This window comes from Drosophila busckii, chromosome 3L, assembly GCF_011750605.1.
Source record: "Drosophila busckii strain San Diego stock center, stock number 13000-0081.31 chromosome 3L, ASM1175060v1, whole genome shotgun sequence".
Lineage (NCBI taxonomy): Eukaryota > Metazoa > Arthropoda > Insecta > Diptera > Drosophilidae > Drosophila > Drosophila busckii.
In genome coordinates this window covers 2,291,383-2,304,257 of record NC_046606.1, presented here as the reverse complement: position 1 = coordinate 2,304,257, position 12,875 = coordinate 2,291,383, and the positions used below count along the sequence as shown (strand labels likewise).

The window sequence follows — 12,875 nt, the reverse complement described above, 5'->3', positions numbered from 1 at the left end:
GACATGCGGCGTACATTTTGGTTTCGTTTTAATTGACGCGAAACCAGAGACTTGCACCCAGTCCCTGCTCCACCTGCCACTTCACCATGTGCCACACACACAGGCACAACCGCAATGCAGTGAAACGCGCATATCAAATTCGTTTATTGGACTCCATTTTATGGCAGCTTAAAGCAAAATGTCGCTACAAATGCGGAAGTCTAAAATATCCATAGATTAAATAAACAAATGCTGTAGCTGATGTGCGATAACTAATTTGAATATTCAAGCTACATTTCGTACACGTGTTGAAAAGAGTCCCAACAAAGCTATGACATATAGAATTTCATTTCATTTGTCTTTGTTAATTATCTGCGTAGCAAACCTTCATTATGGTTCATAAGCTGGTTTGCGAATATGTGAACGTTTTACTTAAATTATAATTCAAGAATCCTTGCTGCCTGCTTTTCAATTGATTAAATCAGCAGCCCATGCTGAAACTAAACTTTATGTTGAGAGTTCAGTTTCTTAAATTGAATTTAACCCCTTTCCAGCTGGAAAACAGCACAATCAGCAGTTAGCATTAGACTAGTTTGCTGGGTGTGTGCGCCGCATTGAGAAATTTATCATACATGCAACATTGAGCTTCGTTCGCCGCAACGCAACGCAACGAAACGAATCGAAACGAAACACAAAGTGCCAACAGTTTGTTGGCCAAGTCAACAAACACGTAAGTAAAGCCTTTTGGGGCGCCCCATCTGTATGCTGACCTCAGTAGATTTTGGCAATGTCAGTATGAAATCCGCACATTTATCATGATTCGAGTGAATTATTGATGTGAACTTGCTTTGTACTTTGGGTCAGTTGGCTTGTGGCCCCTTTGGTATCTCTCTCTCTCTCTCTCTCTCTCTCGCTCTATACCAATGACTTGATTTTGATTTGTTGCATGCGTTTTTATTTGGCAAAACCATGAGGATTTGCTATACATATGCGCGATGCACTTGAAGAACTGCAATAAAATTAGCTCTTGTTAACGAATTGGTTTGCCTCTTGCATTATAGGAGTAATTTGCTGGCGACTCTTGCGTTCGCACTCCGACATGCCAAGAGGAGCGGGATTGAACAGCTCCTTAACACCCCTGCTGAACAGCTGGACGAACATGGGCATGCTGTTGCTCACAAGGGTGGTGCAGCTCGATGCTGGTGCTGGACCTCCATCGGAGCCAATAGGGCATATGCCTAGAATTCTGGAGCTCATGGTTAGTATATTCTGCGTCAGTTCCATGATGACCCTGAAAGGCAGCGAAAGCAGCGAACCGCAGGCGCGCGTCATGGTCAGGAAAACTTGCAGCTGTGTAACGAGCCCTCTCAAGAAGTTCACGAACACCATTGCAATAATGGCGCGGAATTTGGGCCTTGCCATACCATCACCGCCATTATCCCATCCCACCTGGGCGTTTGCCACATACGCCTGCAGTTAAACGATAAGTTATGTTAATATTCACTCAACCCTTACCCGTTAGCATTGTACCTACCGAAAGGCTAAGGAAGAGAATGATAACCACTGCAAGCTTCGACATCTTTGCTGCTTTTGTCTTTCATACTACTGCTGACTGCTCTTAAATAGTTACAAAATATGAAGCGTGCCTCATTGATTATCTGCGCTTGCTTATTTACTTCTAGTACATAGAGTTTGCATTTCCTGAAAGTTACGCTACTGATATGCCGCTTATATTTTAAATGCTAAGGTTCAACTTCGATCTAAAATATAACAATATTCAAATAAATCTAGAATTAATATAGCTCTCTAACGTTTTGCTTAAGTTTTCATTCGAACTTTTTAAAAAAATATAGCGAATAGTAAAATAACAAGCAAGTACTGAATATTAAATGGTTCACATAAGAAATTATTGTTATAGTTTTGTTTAACTAAATATGTGCATATAATATAATTAATTGATTTATGTCTTTTGTTAGTTAACTTATTTTAGAACTGCAAAGGCTCAGCGCTTAAATTAAAATGTTAGGCAAATAAAAACTTTGGAACTGTACTTAATGTTCTCTATTTTTATTGATAAAATCACAGTGCTATTAGTAAAAATCACAGTGCAACTTCCACACATGCCTTGGCCTGTGTCAATACTGGCAACAGCATTGCCCGACTTTCTTTCTCGCATTCCGATGCTCCAGGCCAAGGAGGGAGCACAATGGCGACAGCAGCCTTGATAATTGCCCGAATAATCGATGGGAAGTATTGAGAAGCGTATCTGATGCACTGCTCGGAAGGTTGGCCAACACCTCTATCGACTACAAGACTGGGACAAGTACCCGCAGCGAAATCAACGCCGCCAAATACTTGGCGATACCTAGCAAGCTCTTCAGGAAGAACTCCATGATGAGAGGCAGTTAGAACTCTAGATTGAGAGATAGTCTGAACACCAGGTGGCGAGCCAGGAAAGCCTCCAGGTTGCGAGCCAGGAGGAGCTCCATGATGAGAGACTGTTAGAACACTAGAGTGAGAGATACTATGAGCTCCAGGCGGCGAGACAGGAAAGCCTCCAGGCTGCGAGCCAGGAGCAGCTCCATGGTGAGAGACAGTTTGAACTCTAGATTGAGAGATAGTCTGAACTCCAAGTGGCGAGCCAGGAAAGCCTCCAGGCTGCGAGCCAAGAGGAGCTCCATGATGAGAGATAGTTAAAACTCCAGATTGAGAGACAGTTTGAACTCCAGGTTGCGAGATAGATCGAACTCTACGTGCCGAGACTTGAAAAATTCTAGGTCGAGAGATAGAAACAGGTCTAGGCCATTCACCAGGAAGAAGTGAAGGTCGACCGATTTGGAGGTGCCCTCCAATACCGCCAGAAAGACTTAGCTCAGGATTAACTTTCGGCCCTAGACCAAAAGCTGCTGCCAGAGATGCTCCAAGACCGAGGCCGGAGCCGACATCGTTTATAAGAGAAGTAGGACACACATTGAGCACTTTGAGGAGAATATTAAATAAATTTTGCACATAGCCAAGGACTCCCCTGAAGGGTAACGATAGAAACGTTCCGCATCCTTTTACCATGTCCAGGAAACTTCGTATGTTCACAGCGAGGTTTAATAGGAATCTAATAACAACATGTGTGCCCACAACTCCCACCGCGAGCCCAGCAGCTCCAGCAGCAGCAGCCGCTGCGGCCACATCACCTCCAATAGCAACTGCAACTCCCCCGCCGTCAACAATACATAGCTGCAATGTAAGTAATCTTAGTAAGTTATCTTATGTATCATGTATGGCCGATTTAACTTACAGAAAAAGTGAGGAACAGGACTAATATAAGCGCAACCTTCGGCATCTCTGTAGCGATTGAGCTTGCAACTAAAACAAATGCAGTTTTTAAAGCTAAAGATACGCGTATTTTAAATTATAAGCGCATAGCTGATTTTTTATGGTATATTGCGCTTGCACTTCCTTAAAATTACGCAACTCAAATACCATTGGCGTTCTTACATGATCAAGCTCAAATTCTAAGCGAATTGCATATATAACTCGTTGCTTGATCGACAAATGTTGCAAGCAAAAGTCTGATTGAAGCTCAATGTATATATCAATGACTGCATTTAAACTATAAAAATATCTGTTCAAATTATTCAAAATGGCTTGATAGAAGTTTGAAGTTAGATATATATAGTACCTATTTTTGAAAGTACAATAAAAGTATTGAACATAATAATTATGCTTAGGATCCACTGTAAAATAAAAAGTTCGAGATTTGTAATTCATTCAGTTTTTATTGGGTTTACGGACATCTCCTGTCAACTGGCGGTGCAGCTGCAATACATGTCCTTGCCTGTGTCAATACTGGCAACAGCATTGCCCGACTTTCTTTCTCGCATTTCGACGCTCCAGGCCAAGGAGGGAGCACAATGGCGACAGCAGCCTTGATAATTGCCCGAATAATCGATGGGAAATATTGAGAAGCGTATCTGTTGCACTGCTCGGAAGGTTGGCCAACACCTTTATCGGCCACTAGACTGGGACAAGTACCCGCAGCAAAATCAACGCCGCCAAATACTTGGCTACCAGTAACACCTCCACCTACGCCACCAGCAACGCCAATCCGCCGTTGAAGCTTTTCATCAATCCTTGCTTTAAGCCCTAAAGTAAGCTCTCGTGGTCTAAGCAATCCAAGTTTAAGTTTGGGGTCAACTAGAATGCCAGGTTGAGAGACAGTATAAACTCCAGGCTGAGAGCCAGGAGGAAGTCCAGGTGGGGCGCCAGGAACAAGATCAGGTCGATCGATAGAAATGTGTCCTCCAATAGAGCCAGGAAGACTTATAGGAACTCCTTCAGCAGGATTAACTTTCGGCCCTAGACCGAAAGCTGCTGCCAGAGATGCTCCAAGGCCGCGGCCGGAGCCGACATCGTTTATGAGAGGAGTAGGACACACATTGAGCACTTTGAGAAGAATATTAAATAAATTTTGCACATAGCCAAGGACTCCCCTGAAGGGTAACGATAGAAACGTGCCGCATCCTTTTACCATATCCAGGAAACTTCGTATGTTCACAGCGAGGTTTAATAGGAATCTAATAACAACAAGTGTGCCCACAACTCCCACTCCAAGTCCCACCGCGAATCCAGCAGCTCCAGCAGCAGCTACTGCAGCAGCAGCAGCAGCAGCCGCAGCAGCAGCTGCACCACCAGCCGCAGCAGCAACACCACCACCTATTGCTGCCGCACCACCTCCAACAACAACAAAGCTGCTCTCAACCAAACATAGCTGTAAGTTAAGCATAATCTAAGTATGTTACGGTCATTTACGGCAATTTTACTTACTGAGAAAGTGAGGAACAAGACTAATATAAGCGCAACCTTTGGCATCTCTGTAACGTTTGAGCTTGAAACTAAAACATTTGTAGTTTTCACAGCTAAATTTACGGGTATTATATATTATATGCGATTAGCTGATTTTTTATGGTATATAAGACTTGCAGGAAATACAAATACCATAGTCACTTGTGAATGATCAAGTTTAAATTCGTTGCTAAGCGACTGCATATAGAACTCGTTACTAGAGCGACAAATGTTGTACAGCAAAAGTCTAATTAATGCTAATTATTTTATTTATCAACCAATTTAAAATATAACAAATTATTCAAATTATTCGAAATATATAACACAAATTTGTAAAAGTAAAATAAAAGTATTCAAAATAATAACAATGATTTGTATATAAATAAAAAATTGTGAAGTTTAATTACCGTGCCTTAATTAAAATAGAGCCAACCAGAATGTGTTGCGCTATACGAAAAGTTAAACTAGTACTATAAAACAGAAAGTTCGAGACTTAATTCAATTTTTATTGGGTTTCCCCTTTAGCTGCATATGCATATTATTGGCGGCCCAGTAAATTAAACGGTTTCATGCATGACTTTGCCTCAGTCAATATTTTCAAGAGCACTTGCCGATTATCCAGCTCGCATTGCGACCCTATAGGACTCGGAGGCAGCACAATGGCGACAGCAGCCTTGATAATTGCCTGGACAATCGACGGGAAATATTGAGACACGCTTTTGATGCACTCAACTGAAGGTGTGCCAACAACGTTGCCGACAGAGAGAGTAGGACAAGTACGAGGACTAATCTTATCACCGTTCAAAAACTTGGCCTCAGTATTTACAAGACTACGACGACGTCTTCGGCGACCAAAAACAATGCTAGCTCTACCACCAAGCCCTCCTTTAACCTTTGCACCAACCCTTGCAGCAAGCCCTAGAGCAATCTCTCGTGGTCGCGAGCCAATAAGAAGTCCCGGTAGAGATTCACCTAAAGGTCCTGGGGGAGGTTTAGGGACAGCTAGAAGCCCAGGTTGAGAGACAGTAAGAACTCCAGGTTGAGAGCCAGGTTGGGATATAGTAATAACTGCAGGCTGAGAGGCTGGAACAGTTCCATGATGAGAGACAGTTAGAGTTCCAGATTGAGAGATAGTTTGAACTCCAGGCTGACCACCAGGAAGAACGCCATGATGAGAGACCAGTTGATGTTCAGTATGAGAGACAGCTTGAAGTCCAGGCTGAGTGCCAAGATCAACTCCAGGCTGAGATATAGTTAGAACTCCAGATTGACCGCCAGTAGCAAGTCCAGGTCGACCGATAGAAAACTGTCCAGCAATACCATCGTTTATGAGGGGCGCAGGACACACATTGAGCACTTTGAGCGAAATATTAACTACATTTTGCATATGGCCAATGATCCCACGAAAGGGCACTGATAGAATTGTGCCGCATCCGCGTACTATGTCCAGGAAACTTTGTATGTTCACATAAAAGTTTAATAGGAATCTAACAATCGTAATTGTACCTATAATAATGGTGCTCTCAACCAAACATAGCTGTAAATTAAGCATAATCCAAGTATGTAGCTATTCAATAGTTATGACTAATTTCACTTACTGAAAAAGAGAGGAATAGGACTAATATAAGCGACGCCTTCGTCATCTTGACAGCAATTGAGTTTGAAAGCAAAACAAAAACTGATTTTAAAGCTACGTGAATTATATGCGGATAGCAGATTATATATGGTATATAAGGTTTGCATTTCCTGAAAGTTGCGTAAGTACAGACTGCAAGTTGAATTTAATTATGCTTGACATTTAAAAAACAGTTGGGTAAATGTAAGTAAAACTAATTTCTTTATTATTTGCTGCTCAATTATGTTTTCGTATGTAAACAAGGTTGCAGCCCTTTCAATTAACTTTGACAGTTATACGTGGCGTGCAGTTAACTGTTTTAATTCTTAGTGAAAGCTTCTGATATTTACAGGAGCTGTCGTGTAAATTACTTAAGCTGCATGCAAGCACAATTACCAATCAGCCGGATATTATGCGTTAATCGCTTTAAACACAATGCCAAAGCAAATACAAAGACGCACCAAAATGGCCGTTGGAGCACGAAGCTCGCATTTATTCGGATACCCCCCGCACACCAAACCAAATCGATGGGCAATCAGTCAGCGCAGCACCCCCAGCCATCAGCCACCAGCCCCAGCCCCACCCGCGCTATGGCATTCGTAAACGTGTCCAATTTTACTAATTAGAGCAAATATTTGTATACTTTATAGCTGTGCTATGGAGTAGCTTAAGGTCCCCAGCAGCAGCAGCAGCAGGCAGGAGACACTCATTACAATCACGCACAGGGCCTGGGCTACAACGGAATTTAATTACGCGCCCAGGTCGTTGGGACAGATAATTTGATTGCTGCTAGGACTGTTTGTTGTAGCCAAAAATCAGTCAACCCCATTAACAGGCTCGCTCCAAAGGACACTTGCCAGCTGTTTGGCTATACACCAAGCGAATCGCTTTCATGTGCCCCAGCCCCAGCCCCAGCCCCAGCCCAAGCCTGCGCACATTTTTATGTAATTAAAGCGCTTATTATGCTAGTTTATAATTTGCAGCAAGTCAATTGAGCTGCCAAGCGAGCTGAATTACTAAATATACTTTTGCCTATATATAAAGCAGAATAATTTGTTATTTATTAAATTAGTCAAGCATATATACCTGATATATAGCATAAGCTTGCACGTGTGCTGCCTACGTGTGGCAGACTTGGCTGGCTGAAGGTCAACGGCTTGCCACGTTGTTTTTGTTGTTGTTGCTGTTGATTTTTTACCCAACTAACAAAATACTATACCAACAATTTTATTTTTGTATTTGAATAGATTAATGCTGTCATGTCAATGCCACAGTCAATGTTTGTATCTTTTATTTGGTACTTGAATTTATAGCGTCGAGCGTTTTGTACTGGGCTGGGCTGGGCTCTTAACGGAATCAAAAAGTTTTCCTATTCTCCACGACAGACTCTCAATAATTTTCACATTTTATGTTGTAAGTTTCTCGTTCGTTTGTTCTTTGCTTATCGTCGATGCTGTGCGTAGTTTACTAAACTTTTCAATTCAAGCAATAAAATTATATAAAATATATCCTGTTGCTGCCGACTTTGGTTAAAGACTGACAAAACTTAAAGCGCAAAGTGTTGCAAACAAATTTCAGACCACGCAATTGTTTGCGGTATTCACATGAATAGCCGACAATTAATGCATTTCATTGATGTTGCATGCCACGTTTTTTTCATTTTGATAGAAAACTGCCATGTTAACATAAACGCAATGTGCGCTCATTAAACAGCCAAACCGCAACTACAATAATACATCATACACAGCTTACAACAAAGCGCGACATTAATTGTAAATATTTATATATTAATTTAAAGCATTGTAAATTGTAGCAGCAGCACAGACTGACTTTAATTTGAATGCTGCTGAAAATACCCACAATTGTGCCAACATCCGCTGACAAAGACGCTAATGATGCCCCAAACTTAACGCTGATTGTAAATTAAATGCTACAAGTCAAGTCGTCAACGCGAATTATACAAATAAATATTAAAGCCAAGTGCGCAAATTTAAAAAACATTATGAATAATGCTGTGAAATTTTGCTAGCCCTGCTCAAAGTCCCACAATAAATCAAAGACTTGCGCTACTTTCATTATAGTTGGACTGTCAAGAAGAGCGACAATTCAATAGACAAAGCAACGAAATGTGTTTTTTACCTGCTGGCCGGCCATAGAAATGAATTGCCAAGAGCACATAACATACATATATACTTATAGTTTATATATATGCTTAAATATAGTCACTGTGTCTTGCTATTTAAAATAATGTCTTACCTCATCGAGAAACGTGCCAGAACTCAAGCAACACGCGTCGGCGATAGAAATTTATTTAAATTTAAGAATGACAACAAGTTTTTCATTTGTTTACAATTGCCAACGTCAAGCCTTCAAATAATATGCACATTTATTTAGTTGGCTTGGGGCTGGGTGGGGGCGGTGAGAACATGCAGCGATTAAATCCGCCACGTACTGATCTCTGAGCTTGGTGTAACAATTGGTGTCCTGCTTGCTGCTGCTGCTGCTGCTGCTGTCGTTGGCAGCAAGTTTGCTGATCTGATTAAAATTACTGAGTACCTTCATGTAGGACAACATGCCCTTGGTGGCGCGGACAGCTCCTGGCTTTGCCAAATTCTAATGATTGCAGAGCACGCTGATCTTGTCGCTGCTTAGGACTAGGAATTTCTTAACCTTAGTGCTGTTGGGATTGCAGCTTTGGCTCTGCTGCTGCGCGGCTTGGGTAAGCGGAACGAAACTGTAAATGGCATGAACGATGCAGCTGACGGAGTGATGGGGCTGCATAAAGGATTTGAGCAGACATTTATATGCAGGATGGAGCTGGCAATTGTTGAAGTCAGCATCAGTCTAAGTGCAGGCCACGAGCACGCCTGCCAGGATCAAGGCTTCCAATAACATATTCTCTATGCAGTTTACTTTATTGCAATACGCGCTACTAACTAATTCCAAGTTGTGCCACGCCCTTGAGAGCAATTCGCTGCGCTTGATGCGATACAAGCAGAGATAATTTATATTTATTTACAATATCAAATAATATTCATAATCACAAAACTATCCTTGCTGCATATATCATATCCTGTTTCAATAACTATCATAGTCAGGCTGATCATCACTCGGTGCATCTTTCTTTGCCGGCTCGTCTCGCTGTGGCTGTTCATCTTTCTTTGCCGGCTCATCTCGCTGTGGCTGTTCATCTTTCTTTGCCGGCTCATCTCTCTGTGGCTCCTCAGACTCTGCCTTGGTATGCGGCGTGACAAATATGCAGCGATTTATGCTCTTTGTGTGTGCTGGCAATTCTCCCACGTACCTGTCCATCAAATCAAGGAAACAATTTTTCGGCAGTTTGCTGCTTGTGTTCGCAAAGTTTGTTGCCTTTTTAAGATCTGTTAGCATTATGTTGTAGTTGTATATCGCCTTTGCGCCACATATAATTTTTGGGGATTGTCTTATGCCATTGAAGCAAACTTTGCTAATTGTTTCACTATGCGTCTCTATATCCTTGGCTATGGGTATGAATGTGTTTGCCTCCTTGCTGTCGGTACTGCCGTCACGGCAGGTATGAGCAGCGTACAGAAAATTTTTGGTTAGCGTCGTAAACCTGTCCACAGCATTGATGGTGCAATTGATGGAATGATAGGGCTGCAGAAAAGCTTTCAGCAGGCACTTCAATGTGGGCGAGGTCTCACACTCATGAGCTGCGCCCTGTTCCGCAGCAGCAGCAGGAATGCCAGAGATAACGCATAGCAGGATCAAAGCTCTGAGCAACATTTCCGCAATGGCATTCACTTTAGTAATGTGCGCTAGGGTAATGTTCGTTTTCTATTTATGCGAAACAGCTGCGTTTGTAAGTCGCTACGCTTTAATTGGATTAGAGCCAAGATAATTTATAGTTGACATTTACAATTGCTAGTTTTAATACTGTTCAAGCGAACTTATGAGTTGATCTACTTCTTCGTTCTGCTCCTTTGATGGTTCATCATAGTATATCTCCTCCGCCCATGTTGTCGTGTTCACCGCCGTTGACGCCATTGAACCCGTATGCGACGTCGTATACTGCAGATCCCCAGTAGACGACGCCGTCGGGGGGAACGTCCGAGTAGACGGCTTTGGCTTTGGCGTAGTCGTTGTCGGTAACGGATCCCTCTTCTCCCAGCTGCGCTCTTTGGTTAGATCCCAAGAAGACGTCTTTGGCTTAGACGTTGTCTTCCCTTCCTCCTTTGACATATCGTCCTCGCCGTCTTTTGGCCACACATTAAATATGCAGTAAATCACGCGCCGTCTGCGTTCGCGAAAACCGTCGACGAATGGATTCATCAAATCGTTGAAACAGTCCTTGTAATTCTGCTTCCTTATGGAGCGGCGTTTTAGGATTGCCTTGCGTATAGAGTGCAACATCTTGAGATAATTCACCATTGCAATTGAGCCACAGATTAGCTTTGGCTTTCGGTATTTTTCAGTGCCGCAGGCTTCAGTGCACTCAACGCTATAGTCTCTGATTTCCTTAGCAATCGATATGAATTTCTTGTAATCTCTGTCCCTAGCAGCCTCACAGGATTTCGTTGCCTTTATAAATTCCTTGGTATGCGTCACAATGCTGTCCACAGCATTGATGGTGCAATCGATGGAATGAATGGGCCGCAGGAAAGCCTCCACCAGGCATCCCAGTGTGGGCCTGTATACGCACTCATAATCCCCAGCCGCAATGCCAGAGATAAGGCAAAGCAAGATCAAGGCTCTTAGCCTAAACATGTTCGCTAGCAAAATTCAGTTTTTGAATGTGGGACAACGTTTTGATTTTTAACGCCAGCAGCAGCGCCTTTGTCCGCAATTCGCTTTGCTATGCTATGATTTGCTTAGAGCATAGCTAATAGATCTGGCGTGCCACTCAACACATACCCACACACACACATGTATCTGTGTGTGTGTGTATTTTGGCTACATACAAATAAAACTTGGGCGAAAACTTTGAGTTGTTGACTAAATTGAGTTTGTTGCTGGCATGTTTACAGCACAAACACACACACACACACATACACACACACACATACACTTTAAATGGCATAGAACAACACTATCGAGCGCCAGCGACAAGATAAATAAATAAAAAATAAAACTAAATATGCTTTTTGTGTATTTTGCGGTTGGAGTACTCGTTGTCACTTCAAGATGTTTTGCCTGCTGTTGCTGTTCGACTTTTTCCAAATACACACACACACACACACACACTATATACATTGCTTAGTTTATATGTCTGCGTGCAAAGTTTTCCACTGAAGCTGCAAAATATCAGCAAATGTCAACGCAGCTTATGCTGTAAAAAGTATAAAAGCTACGTATATTTATATTTTAAATAACTTGCAACTACAACACTCTTGCATTATATGAAACATGCAACAAAAAAGTTGCCAAGTCTGTATGTTTTATAAGTTAGAATTTTGAAACTAGCGCCTCATTGTTTGTAAGTGCAAATTGCTTAAGCTTTATTTGTTTTTAAAGCAATTGATACAGGAATTTTCTAATATTTAGACTAGAATGAAAAAAAATGTTGCTTGCATTGCTATTGCTCATATAAAATGTTTACTTTATATGACTCGAGCTGCTACAAGCTCTTAACTATTTTTTATACACTTTGACATTTTTGTAAAAAATGGAAATGGTATTATGAAGTTATGCCAAATGTATGTAACAGGAGAAGGAGGAGGCAGACCCCACAAAGTATATATATTATTGATCAGCAAAACAAACTGAGTCGATATAGCCATGTCCGTCTGTATGAGTGCGTGTTTCTCAGCAACTGTAAGAGATAGAGCAACCAAATTTGGTATATAGGTGCTCCACCTGAACGCTTCAATTATAATCTATTTTATTTACTTCCCTCTACCCCGCGAAAACGAGCTGTGCCGCGTTGGCTGTTTGTGTGTATGTGTAAGTTGAGTGCGCCCAACTTTAATTTGTCCATTTGTTTTTTTTTTTGAGCTGATAAGTTTATTTGAATTAATCAAATTACTTTTAATGCGTTAAACGATAAGATAAGTTGTCAAGATCAGTGTATACAAAAATATATTATGACAGGCCAGCATAATACACACACACACACATGCATACATATGTTGTTTATTTATTATTATATTTTGGCTTGTCAGGCGACATGCATGTGGGGTGGGGTGGGGTGGGGTTGCGTCAGTTCTGTTTGCTTTTTAATTTTGTGCTTTTGGCTTTTACCTGTGCTTGGTGCCAAGCTGTCTGCTATAAATTTAGCAACTATTGAAAGCAGCTACAGATTTGCGTATACAAAATTTAAATTAAATTTTTACTTTATTCTGCACTTAATCAAGCGCTAATCGAGCAATTGCTGCAATCTAATCGTTATGTTAATAAATTGATTAGCAGCGCAGCGTATAATGTTAAAATAGCCACTAAACTAGCTACAATTGAAACGTTCAAT

The 12,875-nt window shown here is 41.6% G+C and overlaps 4 protein-coding genes across 4 annotated transcripts; all 4 read right to left on the bottom strand.

The window, feature by feature from the left end:
- Window positions 1-911: 911 nt before the first annotated feature.
- Window positions 912-1,575, bottom strand: LOC108599252 (maker683). The gene is made up of 2 exons (XM_017986049.1): window positions 1,514-1,575; window positions 912-1,449 (listed from the first exon to the last, which is right to left on the bottom strand). The coding sequence occupies exons 1-2, from the start codon at window positions 1,556-1,558 to the stop codon at window positions 1,000-1,002; spliced, it is 495 nt and encodes a 164-aa protein (XP_017841538.1). The 5' UTR covers window positions 1,559-1,575; the 3' UTR covers window positions 912-999.
- A 459-nt stretch (window positions 1,576-2,034) lies between these two features.
- Window positions 2,035-3,328, bottom strand: LOC108598803 (maker681). The gene is made up of 2 exons (XM_017985546.1): window positions 3,272-3,328; window positions 2,035-3,210 (listed from the first exon to the last, which is right to left on the bottom strand). Exons 1-2 carry the CDS (start codon window positions 3,314-3,316, stop codon window positions 2,080-2,082), a joined length of 1,176 nt encoding a protein of 391 aa, XP_017841035.1. The 5' UTR covers window positions 3,317-3,328; the 3' UTR covers window positions 2,035-2,079.
- Window positions 3,329-3,738: 410 nt separating this feature from the next.
- Window positions 3,739-4,862, bottom strand: LOC108598804 (maker682). The gene is made up of 2 exons (XM_017985547.1): window positions 4,801-4,862; window positions 3,739-4,744 (listed from the first exon to the last, which is right to left on the bottom strand). Exons 1-2 carry the CDS (start codon window positions 4,843-4,845, stop codon window positions 3,761-3,763), a joined length of 1,029 nt encoding a protein of 342 aa, XP_017841036.1. The 5' UTR covers window positions 4,846-4,862; the 3' UTR covers window positions 3,739-3,760.
- Window positions 4,863-5,201: 339 nt separating this feature from the next.
- On the bottom strand, window positions 5,202-6,490 carry LOC108599133. The gene is made up of 2 exons (XM_017985921.1): window positions 6,417-6,490; window positions 5,202-6,355 (listed from the first exon to the last, which is right to left on the bottom strand). Exons 1-2 carry the CDS (start codon window positions 6,459-6,461, stop codon window positions 5,357-5,359), a joined length of 1,044 nt encoding a protein of 347 aa, XP_017841410.1. The 5' UTR covers window positions 6,462-6,490; the 3' UTR covers window positions 5,202-5,356.
- Between the last annotated feature and the right edge of the window lie 6,385 nt (window positions 6,491-12,875).